This window comes from Arachis ipaensis, chromosome B8 (genome assembly GCF_059453495.1).
Source record: "Arachis ipaensis isolate K30076 ecotype BB chromosome B8, ASM5945349v1, whole genome shotgun sequence".
NCBI lineage: Eukaryota > Viridiplantae > Streptophyta > Magnoliopsida > Fabales > Fabaceae > Arachis > Arachis ipaensis.
In genome coordinates, this window is record NC_142443.1 from 138,833,930 (window position 1) to 138,852,954 (window position 19,025).

General features: G+C 30.2%; 1 protein-coding gene across 1 annotated transcript; it reads left to right on the top strand.

Annotated features, from left to right (window-relative positions):
- Window positions 1-7,636: 7,636 nt before the first annotated feature.
- On the top strand, window positions 7,637-18,941 carry LOC107612564 (lipase-like PAD4). Its single transcript, XM_088496763.1, has 5 exons — window positions 7,637-7,696; window positions 7,901-8,096; window positions 8,236-8,569; window positions 17,206-17,925; window positions 18,011-18,941. Exons 2-5 carry the CDS (start codon window positions 8,074-8,076, stop codon window positions 18,821-18,823), a joined length of 1,890 nt encoding a protein of 629 aa, XP_088352889.1. The 5' UTR covers window positions 7,637-7,696; window positions 7,901-8,073; the 3' UTR covers window positions 18,824-18,941.
- Window positions 18,942-19,025: the final 84 nt, after the last annotated feature.

Consider the following 19,025-nt stretch of genomic DNA (forward strand, 5'->3'; position numbering starts at 1 on the left):
CGATAAAGACTAAGATCATGAAAAGAATTTGAACCCTGCAATGTTAGTTTTTCAGAAGAAAGCATAGGTGTGGGCATTGAACTTGACTTATCCATGGATGCCTTTTTAAGAAGATCACAAATATAGGTAGTTTGTGAGATATGTAAGTCTCCTGAAGGCAAAAAATTAAATTGCATGCCTAAAAAATAATGCAGTGTCCCTAAGTCCTTTAAAGAGAATATTTGATTCAATTGAGAGATAATAGACTCTATTTCAGATTTATTATTACCTGTGATGACTATGCCATCAACATAAGCAAGAAGAAAAAGAGTAGAAGAAGTTGTAAAATGAACAAATAAGGAAGGATCAGATGAAGTATTTCGAAAACCAAACATGGATAAAGTATTGCACAGTTTAGAAAACCAAGCCCTGGGAGCCTGCTTGAGACCATAAATGGCCTTATCAAGTTTATATACTAAGTCAGAATCAGAGTTAAAGAGGCCAGGAGGTGGTGCCATGTACACGTTCTCAGTTAGATCTCCATTGAGAAATGCGTTGTTGAAATTAAATTGCCTAAGAGACCAACCTTTAGATAAAGCTAAAGATAAAATGACTCTAATCGTTGTTGGCCTAATAACCGGGCTAAAGATTTGAGAATAATCGATGCCCACAATTTGATGGCATCCTTTGGCCACAAGGCGAGTCTTATATTTTTTAATGGATTTATCAGGTCCACGCTTAATGGCAAACACCCATTTAGACACAATAATGGTGGAATTGGGAGGTGGATGGACTACATGCCAAGTTTTATTTTTCATGAGAGCAGTATATTCCTCCTTCATGGCTTGAAGCCAATGAGAGGAGTGCATAGCTTGAGAAACTGTCCTGGGAACATTATTAATCAAGTCAAGATGATTAGAATGTGCAATAAGAGCCTTAGGCTTAGAGATACTAGACTTGGAACGAGTTACCATAGTATGAGTATTGTGAGAAGATGAAGATTCTATGATAGGTAACCTTGGAGGCTCAATTTCAGAACCAGAAATTGATACTGGTGCAGAATCTGTAGTAACCATCTCAGAAGGTGATTGATTAATAGTTGATGAAGCATTGTTTGTTAAAGGAGGGAAATTTGTATTAGAGGTACGAAGTATAGTTGAAGTAGGCGGAGCTGAACTTTGGGTACAAGGTAACTGCGATGTAGGAGAATTTGAAACAGGAATCTGAGGTAACATCTGATGCTCATAAAAAGAGGTTAGTGATGAATTAGAGACAACATTCTTATGAAAAAATGAGGGAAAAGAAAAAATATCCTCATCAAAAATAACATTACGTGCAATAACAACTGTACCATCTTGTTTTAAACATTTAAAACCTTTTGAGAAAGGAGCATAACCAAGAAAAATGCATTGTTCAGATCTATAGTCTAATTTATGTTTATTAAAGGGTCTTAAGTTTGGATAACAAGCACACCCAAAAACCTTTAAAATAGAATAATCAGGGGGCTTGAAATGAAGAACCTCAAAGGGTAATTTCATATTAAGTATCCTGGTGGGCAATCGATTGATAAGAAAAGTAGCAGTCAAGAAGGCATCCTCCCAGTATTCCATTGACAAATGTGCAGCAGCAAGTAGGATAAGTCCCATTTCACAAATATGTCTATGCTTCTTCTCTACAACACCTTGTTGCTGGTGAGTATGAGGACATGACAATCTATGAATGATGCCATTAATATTGAGAAAGGTTTTGAATTTATTTGATAAAAATTCTTTAGCATTATCCGTTTGAATAGATTTAAGAATTTGACCTGTCTGAGTTTCCATCATAGATTTGTATTGTTGTAAAATAGTAAGCAATTGAGACTTGGTAGTTAATAAGTAAATACATGTGTATCTAGTGAAGACATTTACAATACTCAAGTAATAACGAAAACCAGAACGAGATATAGAAGGAGCAGGGCCCCAAACATCCAAGAAAACCAATTGTAAGGGTGCAGTATAAGTGGTTTCAGAATAGGAAAAAGGTAAAGTATGCATTTTTCCTTTACAACATGCTTCACAAACAAAAGATGATGAATCAACTGAATTAGAAAATGGAAGATTACACTTTTTAAGAACAGATTCAACAATAATTGGAGATGGATGGCCTAGGCGTTTATGTCACAACTCCAAATTTGTCCTACAAATGGCTAAAAAAGCATGAAAGTTTGAATTGTCATAACATGGTTTTGGAATACAAAATTGATCAAACACATATAGCCCATGTTTAAGTTGTCCCTGAAGGAGCACCTGCTTGGTATCCTGTGATTTAACCACACAATGAAATGGATGAAATTCAAAGAAGACATTATTGTTCAGACAGAATCTTGAAACACTAATTAAATTTTTAGCTATTTGAAGAATATGCAATAGATTCTTTAAAATGAAAACATGATTGTTGAATGAATTCTGAATATATGAATAACCAGATTTAGAGATAGGCAAACCTGAACCATTGGCTATGTATAATTGATCGGGTCCTATGTAATCTGAGGGTGAAATCAAACTGGATGCGTCATTAGTGAGGTGGTGAGAGGCACCAGAATCAGGATACCATGACATATATGAATTTGGAGAAGAAGATGCAAGAAATGATTGTGGTTGATGAAATGAAGCTGGTGGAGGAGGTGGTTGATTGATTGATGGGGAGGAGTTTGACGAATTTGTAGTAGAAACTCCCTGGTAATTATGATCAAATCGAAAGAAGCATTGAAGTGCGGTGTGTCCAATTCTACTACAAACCTGACAAATCTGCCTATTATTGAGTTGCCAAGAGCTTCTGCCTCCACGAGAGAATCTGCCACCTCTAGCACCCCTTCTACCTCCATAGGGACGATTAGGGTTTTTTGGATTTGGAAAATTTGTTTGAGCAAGATTTGTTTGAACCATTGTTAAAGAATTCTGTTTGAATTTTTCAATGGTGTCTTCATGAGATATGAGGAGATTTGCAACCTCTCCCAAGCTAAACAATTAGGTTTAGTTTGGATGAGGCTGATGCAGCTAGAAAACTCTTCTGGCAAGTCTTCACAAATAGTCTCAATGTAATCTTCATGGCTAAGTTGAAAACTAATTGCTATTAATGAGTCTGCAATTTTCTTGATTTTTGACAAATACTCAGATATGGTAAGGTTCTTTTTCTTGGTGATCTTCAATTGATTCTTCAATTGCTTGATCTTTGTTTTAGTTGATTCTGCAGAATAGTCTTGAAGTTTCTGCCAAATCTCCAATGCTGATTTACAATGAACAATTCGATTCTTGAAGGAAGAATCGACAGACGCTAAGAACCAAGAACACAGATTATAGTCTTGTTGCATCCATTCTGAATATATTGAAGAAATCTTGCCAACAGTCTTTGTTTCTTCAGATTCAAATTTAGCGGGCACTTTCCCTTCAATTATGTGATCTTCCAGATTCTGTCCTTTGATTGTGAAGAGTGCTTATTGCTGCCATGTAACAAAATTTGTTTCTTCAAGCTTATCCAAGATAGGAGCAAGAAAATTTTTTTGATTTGCTGAATTCACAGGTAAAGCCATGGATCAAACCAATGCTCTGGATACTATGTGAAAATTATGAAAAAGTGAAAGAGTTGAAAGCAATTGAAAGAGAGAGAGAGAGCAGAGATTAATTTCTGAGATGAGTAATATTGATTTAAAATTGTTGCAGAGTGATCCTTTTGTTTACACTAAAGGTTCTATATTTATAGTGATAACATGCCCTATGTAACTTCACTAGTGTCTATATTCTCTACACAACTCTCCTCTTGTATAATATTATTACTCTCAATTGTTTTCAAATAATCTCTTTGTCAACTTCCATTCCAATCTCTGCTAACACAAGCAAAATCAACATGATTATCAGTGTCCAAATAATTAGCATCACAATTAATCTTAAAGGTACCTACCAAATGGGGGATCTAAGAACCACTAATGATAGTGAAATAGACACTCGTTGCAACTCAAAAACATTCCAAAGTTTCTTTTCTAAGGCTAAAGCTATACAAGTCACTTTATTCGGAGGCCAAGGCTCGAGGGATTAAAGATCGCATTATTCCTTGATCGCCAAATCCACTAGAGATCAGAAAATAATCTAAATGGGAACTCTTTGTTATGAAAGAAGAACCAATTCATCAAATCCAGATCGAGAGGCTGACAGAAAATTTCCAAAGCTTGCCAAACTAGTTGAGCTTTTGGATAATTCTAAATGCAATGTAAAACCTTCTCCAATTAACTCTTTTTTTTTTAATTAAAGGAGCTCAACATACAAGTGAAGCAAGGAACAAAAAAACAAAAAGAAACCAAAATAAAAATAGCCACCTAAGAACTTGTCGAGCAAAACAAATCCCCTTGTCATCTTCGCTCGGCACTACCATCAACAACAAAAGGGGTCCTCCCTCCTCCATTCTGATAACTAATACGAGTCAAGTTAATAATTTCTTCTACCTCTTTACCTTTATTCTGAAATATCCTCTGATTTCTTTCGATCCAGGCGTTCCAGACTATCACAAAGAAAGATATATACCATTTGTTGCGCTCCTCCTTTCTACAAGTCGCACCTGCCCAGCTTTAAAAATGGTCCTTTAAAGTACCTAGAACTGACCAACGCCTGTCAAGAAGAGATAACCAAACACACTACACTTGCCAAGTAAATTCACATGCAAGAAATAAATGATGGACATATTCTACATCTTTATTACATAGTACACACATATTATCCTCATTATTAGCTATCCCAAGCCAACACAATCTCTCTTTTGTATTTACCCTGCCTATTAAGGCAAACCAAACAAGCAGCTCCACTCTTGGAGGAACTAAGCCTTTCCAGATAGTTTTGGTGAAGCTATAACTTGTTACGTCCTACGAAAGTATTTTCTCTTGCAACACTAATAAATAAAATATCTTTTTTTCAGGTGGCTATTTTTATTTTGTTTTAGTAACTGGTGCTGCAAGGTTATAACAAGCTTCCTTATTCAGAAGGCAAGTTATGAGAAATCAAGTATTTTTTTTTTCTGACAATTTTTGTTTGGCGAAGAATCTAGAATCAAGTAGAATTTTGGGGATGAGGCTGGCGTCCAATTTTTCGCTTCGTACTAAAAAAGAAGATTTTCAATTTATTCTTAATGGAATGATATTTTGGTTTAGTACTTGGAAGATGCAAGCGATCACTTTGGCCCAATCAATTTTAGCAACTATTCATTCTTATTTCATGTAAACTATAAGACTGTCACTGAATATGTGTGATGAGATTGAGTAAGTCTGCATGAATTTTGTGTGGGACAGCAATAAAACTGATAATAAGGTCTATTTGATTACTTGAGAAAAATTATGTTTATTAAAAAAATTTGACGATTTAGAGTCCATACATACCAGAATAGTAAACAATGCTAATCTTATGAAATTTAATGCAAAATAAAAATATTTTTTGAGTCAAGATAATCAGAAAAAATATAAATGTGGGGAATTAAGGTGGCAAGTGCTCTCTGAAATTAATTAATTTAGTAAGGTATTGACATGGCAAGTTTTTTGATAAATTTGTGTTCATGTTCTTGAATATATTTGTGTCTTATTTTATTACACTTCAAAATTTAAAAGTCCAGGTTGGATTAGGCATAAACGTATGAATATACGTCGGCAAGTTTTTTTTTTTTTTTCAAGGATAGGTTCTTTGTATATACAACACCTGAAAAATTAATCAAGTACATCATACCGTCTACACTAGCCCACTTCTTACTGCGTACATCTTAGGCCCAACATTTTTGTCTTATGAATATGCCTGACAAGGAAAACAAAAACAACAATGACTTCACTCTTTTCATTTGAACAAGAGTAAACTACCATTTGTACCAACGAAAGTTGAAAACGCTGACATATATACTTATAGAAAAAAAAAATTACCATTTGTACCCATAAAAAATGATTTTTACAAGTAAAATTATCCAAACCCTAAAAAATTATCTAAAAACCCCAAAATACCCTTATTATTACCACTGCTACCATCATCCCCCATCTCTCTCTTCGCATCACATGAACACTCTCTGATCTAACCTCCATTTCTCTACCACAAACCACCTCATTGCCACTCCTTCATCACCATAACCTTCACCTTTGGAGGAATCAAAATCACCCCAGAGAAGAATTTGAAATGGATGACGATGAGTGAGAGTCAAAATTGGATCTTGGTTTCAGCTGAATCTGAAGCTGTTTGAGGGAACAAAACATTGAAAAGGGTGTCATGAAAAAAGCTAATAGAAATAGGACGAAAAAGAACACAGATCCAAGGTGAGAAGAGAGTGAGGAGAGAGGATCAAATCTGAACAATCAAACACAGAAGCCTCATGTATTTGGATTCACTTTTTTTGGGAGAAAAGAAAAATGGTGAAAGAGACAGAAAGAGAGAGCTCACCGCGAATTTGGTTCGCAAAGGGGACTGCGGTGGTGGCGGCTGGCGCGGTGGCCCGTCAGGAGCACTGGTTCGGTGATGAAGAGAAGGTAGCCCCGGTAGGTGAAGGTGGTCGGCGGTGAAAAAAGGAGAAGGGGCACTACGGCTCTAGAGTTGCTAGCGGCGGCGAAGCAGGGGCGGGGTGGGTGCGAAGGTCCTCTATTCGGCAAGAGCGAGACAGGGAAGGAGAGAAGGAGGGGTGGTCACTGACACTGACACTGGAGGTTGCAAGAACGGAAACAGAGGCAATTTGGGGTTAGTGGTGGTAGTGGTGGTGGTAAGGTGATGAGTAGATGAGGATGATGGAGTGGTTAGTGGGGAGCGTACCAGTGCTTGTGGGTTGGGAAGATGGAGGGCTTGGCTTCATGGTGCACTTGCACCATGAAGGTGCTCTTCTTCTCCGGAGAAGCGGCAGCAAGTGTTGTTGTGACTGTGAGGATGAAAGAGAGCAGGGTGTGGCAAGGAGCCATTGGAGCAGCGGTGGAGACTGAGTGGGAAGTAATGGTGAGAGTGTGTTAGAAAGGGAAAGAGGGGTGGTGGCTGGGTGAAGAGGATTAGGGTTAGAAAGGAGTTTGGGTGAAGGAGGTGGTGTGGTGGTGAAGATAAGGGTAATTTAGGGATTTTAGGTAATTTTTTAGGGTTTGGATAATTTTACTTGTAAAAATCATTTTTCATGTGTACAAATGGTAATTTCCTTTTTCTATGGGTAGATATGTCAGTGTTTTCAACTTTTGTGGGTACAAATGGTAGTTTACTCTTTGAACAAAGTAACCTATTTCATCAAAATTAATTCATTTTTTGAAATACAACGTTAGTTTTTTATATATAATTTTATCAATATTCTAAATATTCATAGATATAAATAATAATTTACTTAAATAAAATTACTATTTTCTACTCTTTTCCATATTCAATTATATTAGATGTATTTACTATTTTATAAGTGAGTTCAACTTTAAAATAATCTCTAAAGTTACATTCAAATTTCATAATAGTGTCTGAATTGAATTTGAATGTAATTTTAGGAATAAATATAAATAATATTAAGTTTAGGACCTACTATAAAATTTAAGTATAATTTCAAAAATCACTTTAAGATTTAACTCTTTGTAAACACTATAGTATACACGAACTAACTATTAGAAAAATGCTTTGTATATTGCTTACCATGTAAGTAGTAGTTCAAGCTAAGGGTATCAATCATATATTGGTCTAATTAAAAAGATAAATAAATGATAAGAAAAGTATAGGTAGACAATGAAAATATTAAACAATGTGAAACAATGAATATATCAAATGTTCATTTTACTAGATATGCGAATGATTATTCTAATATTAAGATTTAGGTGAATAATTTAAAAATGTAGTATATTTTTATTTGATTGGTAATTATTCATTTCATTCTAAAAAATTATTAGTTACCTAGGATTGCCCTAAATGATAAACAGTTAACACTTGACCCTCCAAGTCAATGAATTGGGTGCATATATAAGCCACTTACGCATTGGCATTCGCATTCACATAATAAATTGTTCAATTCCTTCAACCCTTTAGAAATTGAAAACCAAGCTTGAAAACATTTCTTCGTTTTAGTGTTTTACACACCATATATATAAATACCATGGTTCTCGACGAAGCTTCATCGTAATTACTCACTCTTCTTCACACATTTATTAAAATTATAATATAACTAATCATTACCTAAAACTTTTAGTTAATTATCAATCAATCATCTTATGCTTTAATTTAATTTCATGAATTGAATAATTTCTTGCCATGTCAGGTTTGAAACCAGCGAGGATCTGGCCACGTGTCTCGCAACGAGTCCGATAATATCGGAGTCATGGAGGCTGTGCAGCGTGGCCAACGCCACGGCGGCACGGAGTTTCGTGGCAGAAAATGGCGGCGGCGACGGAGAAGTGGTGTACGTGGCTTTATCGGGGGTTCAGATGGCGGAAGGGACGGAATCTAGCTGGAGAAGGTTGGTGGCGTTAGAGAGCATCGGAGGAGAATCGCTGTTCAGTATGCATCGGAAAAGGGAGGAGGAGGAGGTTGTTATGGTGCACGCCGCCATCTTCGATCTCTTTTCCTCTTTCTTCGTCTCTTTCCGCAACCAGGTTAGTTTATTTTCTTCTTGATTCTATTTTTTTTTTTTTTTAGTTAATATTAACTAATTTATTATTTTGTTTTATTGAAAATATTGGTTTGTTCGTCTCTTTCATGTTTATTATTATTTCTTCGGAGATATTTTGGTCTAATTTTGTGGTGGATGGGTGCAGTTGTTGATGGAACAAGTTTTTTGAGTTATTTGTATGCTGAGTCTTAATTTAATTTTTGGGTTTCAATTGCCTCCTTTTAATTTTTAAATTTTGTAAATATATTTTACATTGGTGTTTAGAATAATTTTTAATACAAAAATATTAATAAAATACTGATATGAACAATTAGATGTTATGTTAAAACTCATAATAAATATAATTTTAATTTTGGTATTTAAATAATAAAAAATAACAATATTCTATTAATATTTATACTTTTAAAATTATTTCAAGAACTAACTTAACTCATATTTATAAAATTTAAAAATTAATAAAATTAATTAAAATTTTAGAGGCTAAATTAAAATTCAATTATAAATTTAGGTACATATAGCAATAAGATGAATTGAGTTTGCAAAATGAACGTGTAAGAAGAACTCAACAGGAATTTATTCTTTTTGTTGATAAATTTAAAGAATTTTGTTAAATTCTTAATAAAAAAAAGATTTCTAATTCTATAAATGATTCAATAGATAATTTTTTTTAATGTTTTAAAAAAGTTCATTTCAATTTTTTAAATTTTTTTTAAAAATAAACTTTATTTCTTTATTAAAAAATCTTTTTCAGAAAAAAATTTCTTTTAATTTAAGTAAAAGAAAAAATAAAGCATTATTTTTTCGAGATATTCTATTATAATATATTCTTAAACCACATTATTATCTCCAAGTTTTCGATAAAAGTGTGTCTTCTTATTTGATGGATTAATGCAACCTTTTGCCAAACTTAGCTAGTGGCAGAGCTAATTATTTGATAGAATAATATGTTGATTGATATTTTAAATTTGATTAATTAATCTATGATCTATCCGGGGTTTAAGTGGAAAAGGAAAAAGGTTAAAGCGAAATAATAAGAGAGATAAGTTAACATCTGAATAGTTACACTTTATCTCTTTCTTATTCGCTTTCACAAGAATTTCCTGGTGTTGTGGCCTGTGGGTGCATTTGTCACTGTGAAAAGGTGATGGCAAAAGAATGAAAAGAGAGTACCTATTACCTAATACAGGAGCAGGAAAAATTAAAAAAAAAATTATTTTTTATTAATATTAGTCAATATTTTAAATTAATATTTTATTTTTATATTATTAAAATCTAAGATTTAGGATATTAAATTTAAAATTTAGTATAAAAAAATTTACCAGCTAAATATTAACAAAAATAGATAAATTTTATTGGTTATATAATATTGTTCATTTGTATTTATTTGCTGAACGAGTAAATTTTATGTAGATGTTTAAATATATACGACGTCGTCGATATTATTTATATAGAACTATACACTAATATAAAGGAGATTGCTATTTTTGGTGTTCAATTCTTATTTTTCTTTTTCTTTTTCAACTTTTATCCTTATGCACAATTGCCTAAATGGCTAATATTTACTAAGAAATGTGTAAATTGAAGTTGCAATGTTAACTCCCAAATTGAACGGATTTCATCTCTTTCTCTTTATCTGTGCTGTTCCTACTATTTAATTATGTATAAATACATTTTTTTAACATAGCAAAGAAATAAAATGAACAATTAATTTAGAATGAAAAGGATATTATTTAAACTAGTTTAATTGTTACTAAGCAAGTTCGTTCCCATGATTCAATGGATAAAAAGAAAACCGTCCCCATTCAAAAGTAGATTATTACTGAAAAAAATATATATGTAAATTTTCTTTGAAAAAGTATAGGTAACAATATTTTTGAACAATGTGTGAACAATGTGAATTAATAGGATTAAAAGAGTAAATTAATCTTAAATTTAATTAATAGTATTAAATTAGAATGTAATATATTTTTATTAGATTTGTGTCTTCTAAAGTTTGAATTTCACTTCAGAGAGTAAAGTGTGATCTCTTACCATTAATTTCATAGGTAGGACCAATAATAAATATGAAAGAGAAACTATTCAATAAGAGAAGATCACATTTTATTCTCTAAAGTAAAATTCAAACTTTAGAGGATCCAAATTCATTTTTATTTGATTGGTAGTTATTCATGTTGTTTAAGATGGTCATTGATTACCTAAGACTCCCCATTCTCTTTTGGTATTTACACCAAAAAGTAAATTCGGCATCATATTTTCACATCTTCATTTTCTTTTATTTCTACTTTTTCATGTTTTCTTTCTCTTTCCACTCTTTTATTTAATTTTCTCTGCAATAAAATTAATTAAATTCATATTATACCTAATGTTATTGTAACTTTACAAGATTCATAAATGGTATGCAACTCCAACTCAACCAAAGCCTCTACCATAGCTAATACATGTCACCAATCATACTTTGTTCTCTTTTAAATCAATCAAGTTTGTAAAGAGAAGGAGGGTTTTTTTTTTTTTTTTTATTGAAGAAAAGGAAGTTGAATTGGAGTTGAGCACCTCAAAAGCTGCTTTTTCAATTATTGTGTTTAACTGTTTTATTAAAGAAATTCAACTTTTTCTAGGTCGTTATTAATTATTATATTCAATGTATGCTACAAAATAACAAAATAATAACAATAAAAGGCACAAAAAGATAGAACTTTTGCCTTATGGCCCATTCTAGTAGATGATAAAAGCCGAAAATAATTGAAGTCATATTTATGGATTTTCCCCACGATATAAAGACAGAAGCAGAAGCTATCATTTTCAAAAAGGTTTACCAAACAAACCACTTAATTAAACATAATGCTAGAATGCGGTCTAGTAGTAGTTATTTCGCTGGGTTACTAAATTGCATAGTTTGTTTAACAAACCACTTAATTTATTGATTAAATTGCATAGTTAATTGTGTAACTCTTAACAACGAAGAGATTAGTTACGGTTTACCAAGTGGTGTGGGTGATTCCTCAATGTTGCTAATGGAGAGTGTTTTCTAGCTCGTTGTGTAATCTATCTATCTATTTTTACAAAATGTGAATACTTTTCTTACAAGTGATCATTATTATTAACATACATTTATGCTTGTTTTTATTTAAAGTCATATCAGATTCTAAAGTTTTGATGATTGTTTAGTGTAGAATTTAGTATATTTTAATTTTTTATGAATTTTATAAGAAATTTAGCTACGTATAATGATACATAATAACTTTTTAAAAATATTTAATTAGATACAATTATATTAAAATAAAATTCGTTAAACTACTAACGCAATTAATATATTGTATAATTTTTAATATAAATAATTATAGATTGATACAATTTATAAATAATATAACTAAAATAGACTTTATATTAATTTTTAAAATATTATTTGCTCAATTATTTTATGAAAAATTTATACAACTAAAATCTCGAACATCACACGAATATAAGTCTACTTATTTAATCACTGCAATGATGAATATTTAGTAAATAATCAAATTCGTCTTTTAAAAGATTACTTGTTTTTTAAATTAGTTCGCAAATTTTTTTTAATCAAATTCGTACTTTAAATATTTTATAGTAGTCACATTGGTTCTTCTATTACTTCTATTGCTAACAACGTCAAAATTTACTAATATAGCACGTTAAGGGACACATAACACGGACCACAACATACACTTGACCGTCTTAATTAGTTGTTAACATGATAATTTATGCAATTGAATTAAATCAACTCTAAATTAAGGGCACCTTAAGGTATTGAAATCTCTCAATTTGAGATTAATTTAATCTAATTTCATAAATTTATAATGTTAGTAGCCAATTAAGACTGTCATGTATGTACTGTGGTGTCACTTAATGTACTATATCAGCAAACTTTGATGTTATGAGCAATGAAAGTTACAAAAAGATTAATATAACTAATTTAAAATGTTTAAAAGACGAATTTGATTAAAAAAAAATTTTACAGATCAATTTAGAGAAGGAATGATTTTTCAAAAACAAATTTGATCATTTACTCGATGAATATCTTAAAAAGAAAAAAAATTATTACTTACAATTTGAAAAGGTGGACAAACACTTATATTTCCAAACAAATATTTGTCCCATCATCAAGTAGAAGATAATGTTACTTATAGCAAATTAGCAGTGACTGGTAGTGGAATCAATTTTCTGGGTCAAGCATAGAAAATTATGATACTTTTGGTTTGTATTTTTATTTTCAATTTTTGTTTTAATTTTAAAATTTTGTAAAATTAAGAAAAAAAATAAAATGTGAAAACAGAAAATAAGGACAAAGGGTGTGGTATTTGGTATATAACCTTTATCAATAATTGTGTCATGTCCAAGTAGGGACAAGCACCTTTTAAGGTCTACACAATTACAAGTAGCATTGGTCTTTGTTCAATGTTTCGATAGCAAAACTCCAAATGAAACATTATTCGAATTCAATTATCAAAGATGTTAACACTTACCACTGTGTGAAATGTGATCAAAGTCGTGCCGTATTGGTAAAATTATATCAAGTCTGCCATTACCTACTTAATTTAGAGGAATGATAAGCAAAGTAATATGAAACGTTTCTTAAGTGTCAATTTTAGGAGAAACATCTTGACATTCATGAAAAGAATCGTTTCAATTACACAATTGGTGCTTCTTTAGTTGACTTCACATCATATGGAATTAAAATTATTTTTTCTTTAATTAATTTCATTATATTTGAACTTACTCTCATATAAAGAAGTGGGGACACGATAACTTTCATTTGGTCGCAATTTATTGATAACTAGATTAAGACTGGCGCTATACTCAGAGAATTAAATTAATTATATTATATAGTATAAATATAAAATGCTAATATTACTTAGGGATATATTAGATAATATATAAATAATATTAAACTTAGAAGTTAATTTGTAAAAAATATTTTACAATATATTCATTTAATTTGACAATTTATATATGATTTAATAATATTATTATTCAACAAAAAAGATATACAAAAAAAATATACCATTTTAATATAGATAATAATTATATTTAACTGTTACTTAGTAATTTAATTGAATAATAATATGAATTAAATTTAATTAATTAAAAAGTTTAAAATTTTGTTTAGTAGCATATAACTATTAATTTAAATTTTATAATGGTTAATGATAAATGACAATTTAAAATAAAAAATAAATTCAAAATTTAATAATTATAAAAAATATACATAAATTAGACTATAAGTAATAAAAAATTTAATTGAAATTTATTCACCTAATTTCGTATCATTATTTTTTTTAAGTAGTTACTTTTTTTATCTTGTTTTAAGTTATATTTAAATACTATGGTACAATGATAAAATTATTAGATAAAAATATAAAATACAAGTATGAATATTATTAAAGTTTTGATCATCAAAAACAATCTTTAATTTTCTAATTTTATGTTTCATGAATCATGATAGCATATATTTTTAACAATATTATTACAACTATATGATATTAAAAAAATGTAAATTGTTGAAAGAAAAAAGAAGTGATATATAGGCGACAAAGACACTATATAATATATGAATACAATTATACAAAAAAATAAAAAAATTAATAAATACAATCACACAATCATCTAATACATACGTTTAGCAAATTTAAAAAAAAAAAAGTTATGGTCATCAACCAAATTTTAGTTGTGTAAAAAATTAGTAAAAATGGAGAGGAAAAAAGAAAAAGCTAAGGGTATGAAATTATGTGAGAAGAGATAAAGAAAACGTGTGAAGTAGGTGTTAATTTATATAGTAAATATAAGAATGAGTAATGAGTATGAAAGGAGAAAAGAAGGAATTAGATTTTAATTAGATTTATACATATTAAAAAGAATTAATATTAATATTGAAAGCAAGTATAACCTACATAAAAATAAAGGATAAAAAAAATATAAAAAGTTAAGATTAAGAACGAATCCTATAATATTATAAAAAGGTAGATTATTATGATGAGATAAAAGTATCATGAGAATTCTATGGCATAATGTTTAAGAATAATTGTGAAACTACCTTATGCTCTCTTTTTAATATATTATAATAAGTAATAAAAAAATTCAATTGAAGTTTATTTATCTGATTTCATATAATTATTTTTTTATTTTTTAAATAGTTAGTTTTGTTTATTTTTTATTTTTTTAGTTTATATTTAAATACTATAGTACAATGATAAAACATTAAAATTATTAGAAAAAATATAAGTATGAATATTATTAATGTTTTGATAATTAAAAACGATATCTAATTTTTTAATTTTATTTTTCATCAATCATAACAACATGTATTTTCAACGATATTATTACAACTAAATGATATTAAAAAAATTGTAAATTGTTAAAAGAAAAAAGAAGTGATATATAGGCGACAAAGACAATACATAACTCATGAATACAATTACACAAAAAAATAGAAAAATTAATGAATACAACCACACAATCACCTAATACATACGTTTGGCAAATTAAAAAAATAAAAATAAAAACTATGGTTATCAACTAAATTCTAGTTGTGCAAAAAATTAGCAAGAATTGAAAAAGAGAAGGAGAAAGAGAAAGAGGTATGAGATTATGTGAGAGGAGATAAAAAAAAAAAAAGTGTGCAGTGAATGCTGATTTATATAGTAAATATAAGAATGAGTGATGAGTATGAAAGGAGAAAAGAAGAAATTAATTTTTAATTAAATTTATACCTATTTAAAAGAATTAACATTAACATTGAAAATAATAGTGTAACCTACATAAAAATAAAGAGTAGCAAATATAAAAAAAATTAAGGTTAAAAAAGAATTCGATAATATTATATAAAGATATATTATTATGAGGAGATAAAAATACAATGAGAATTCTATGGCATAATGCAAAGATAGAAGTTGTTATTTATGACCGTTAAAATGACTGTTATAGTTATCGTTGTAATATCTTATTATATAATATATAATTATATATGATGTACAGACATTGACACGAACACGTGACACGACACGACACGGGACACGCCGACACGCAAATTTTAAAATCTTACATGACACGGGGATACCCATACATATAAAATATAAAATACTTTTTAGATATATCGTAATGATATTTTGATCTTTTATTGATATTAAAATATAAATTAAAATTTTTAATTATATCAAGTATTTAAAATATATTTTTTTTAATACATAATAATATATACTATATCTAAATTTATTTTAATAATATATGTTAAGAATAAGACTGGACACGTTGATACGTGATGGTATTTAGGTGTGTCTAGGCGTGTCCAGAGAAATTTTTTTATTTGTTATTAAGACACAGTTGAACATAGCAGACATACGTATCGGATGAGTATCAATGAGTGTCGTGTCCAAAATGTGTCTGATATGCAGATACGGCAATTTAGCGAAGTGTCTATGCGTCATGGATAATTATGTTATTTTTAATTATATTTAAAAATTAATTATATTTTAAAACTAATATTACAATTGATAACATTTAAAATAGATTGGTTATCCTAACTTTAGTGGAAGCTTAAAATAATTTATACGTTTATTTTTTATTTCTTACACATTTGATCATTTTAGTGGGATCTTAAGAATAAATTAATTTTTCTTGTACATTGAATTTTATTAGGTATAACATTTCATAATTTTAATAGGAATTTAAGGTAAAATTTACATTGATTTTAGTGTGACTTTTATTAGATGTAACGTTTCATAATTTTAATGGACCTTAAGGTGAAAGTGATATTGATTTTATTCTTTGTAACGTTTGATAAATTTAATGAGGTGTTAAAGTGTAAAAAATAAATAATTAGACATATAAAAGAGGAGTAAAAAGCTAATAATAAATCTAAAACTACTTAAGCTGACATGGCATTATGTTAAAAACTTAAAAAATTAAGAATAAATCTAAAAATTATCTTTAACTTTTTTTTTAATATATTATTAATAAATATTTTTTTATTATATTTTTAAGAATACCAATAAAAATTAAGTTAGGATAATCTTTTTCTAGTAACCAGAAATTAAAAGAGATTAAAGAAAGTTAAAACACCATCAAAATTTAATTAAATATATCATAAATAATTATAATTTTTATATTTAACACTAGATGGAAAAAAACGTGAATCGATAAACACGTGTCCATCAACAAAGCAAATTAGCAAATGTTAATAGGAAAAAAAAAATAAAAAATCAAAGCTTTTTCTTCTTTCTCTTTTTTCCAATCTACATAAGATTCAACTATGCCACGAGCATAAAAAAAATGGCCAATTATATAAAATATATATTAAAATATAAAATACATCTTAAAATGGGTTTAATAATACATATATTTATACACATATATAATAATTAATTTGGTAGTTAATTTTTAATGTACTCTTAGTATTATTGCATAAAATTTAAAGATCCATAATACAATTCTTAAAACTATTTTTTCGAGATAAATTTGTATCACTACCTATTTCTTGTAATATTATTATTATGTCAGTATATAAAAAATTTAGTTATTTATTTATTTTTACTGTTCCTGGAGTGTTCCATGTCTTTTTTTAGCCAACTAAGAATTCAAAGTTAATGTTAATTTCAGATGTTGCCAATTATGAGAAACAGCAAAACCAAATCAATTGTTATTACAGGCCATTCCATAGGAGGAGCCATAGCTTCTCTATGCAGCCTTTGGCTTTTGGCATATCTCCAACACATATCTTCTTCTATCTCAGTTCTTTGCATAACTTTCGGTTCACCAATGCTTGGGAATCAGTCATTTTCCAATGCCATTCTCAAAGAAAGATGGGGTGCCAACTTCATTCACATGGTAACAAAGCATGACATCATGCCAAGGATTCTCTTTGCACCTACAATGCCTCACATTGCTCAACTCAATTCCTTGCTTCAATTTTGGCAATTTTCTATGGCTAATCCAAGCTCTCTTGGGAACCTTGCGATGCAAGTAACTGACGGGGACAAAGCTGAGTTGTTCAGCTTTGTCACGACTTACTTGCATCATGCAGCTACCCAAGAGGGAGTCGAAGGGTTCTTTCGTCCCTTTGGGAGCTTCCTTTTTGTTTCGGACGAAGGAGCAGTGTGTGTGGAGAGTTCTGCCGCAGTTATAAAGATGATGCACTTGATGTTTGTAACAAGTTCTCCAGATTCTAGTATTGAAGATCATCTAAAGTATGGAGATTATGTCAATAAATTGTCATTGCAATTCTTGAGCAAGAAATTGTCATTGCAAGGGATTGTTCCTAATTGTAGCTATGAAGCAGGGCTTGAATTGGCACTCCACTCTTCAGGGATAACAAGACAGGTAAAAAACATTTTTTCCTTTCATTGATAGTTTGCATTGGAAGAAAGTGGTTTAACTGAACAATTACCTTTTTTTCAACTGATAGCAACCGGCTTTCGAGCCGGCCAAGGAGTGCCTTAAGGAGGCTAGGAGAGCAGGTCCATCGCCGGCGCTGAAGGCTGCTCGGCTTGCAATTACCTTATCCAAATTTGTACCTTACAGGGCAGAAATAGAATGTTACAAAGCTTGGTGTGATCAACAGAGTGATCAAATGGGATACTATGATTTGTTCAAGAGGAGAGGCTCTTCAAAAAGGGAAATGAAGGTCAACATGAACCGTATCAAGCTTGCAAGGTTCTGGAACAATGTGGTTGACATGCTGGAGAGGAATGAGCTGCCTTATGACTTTGAGTTGCGAGCAAAATGGATCAACGCTTCGCATTTTTATAAGCTGCTTGTAGAGCCATTGGACATTGCTGAGTATTATGGCAAAGGGAAGCAGAAAACAAATGGACATTACATAAAACATGGCAGGGAGAAGAGGTATGAGATTTTTGATAGGTGGTGGAAGGATAGTGTGGCTGCTAAGGAAGAAAATAGTGAGAGGAGCAAGTTTGCGAGTTTGACGCAAGATTCGTGCTTTTGGGCGAGGGTGGAGGAAGCCAGAGATTGCTTGGATAGTATTAGAAGTGAGAGTGATACAACCAAGCTTGCTTTGTTGTGGCAAAGCATTGACAAGTTTGAGAAATACTCAATGGAACTTATTGAAAATAAGGAAGTGTCTCTTGATGTTCTTGCTAAGAACTCAAGCTATAGTATATGGTTGGAAGATTTAAGAGAACTGAGAGAATTGAAAACTAAGGAGAAGAAGTTTTCAAACCACTTCAACCCTTTTATGGATGGGGAAGTAATTCCTTAGTACTTTTTTCTTTTTAAGGGAATAAATGACTTTAGAATTTTGTAATATATGTCTTATAAATGGAACCATAAGACTATTTTATCTATCAGATACCAATCTTTACCTTTGATCTGCACAATTCAACATTTTTTAAGTAACATGGTAGTTTTCAACAATATTGTTGACCACAGAGTAAGTACAAGTCAAAGCAGCACATTGAGGA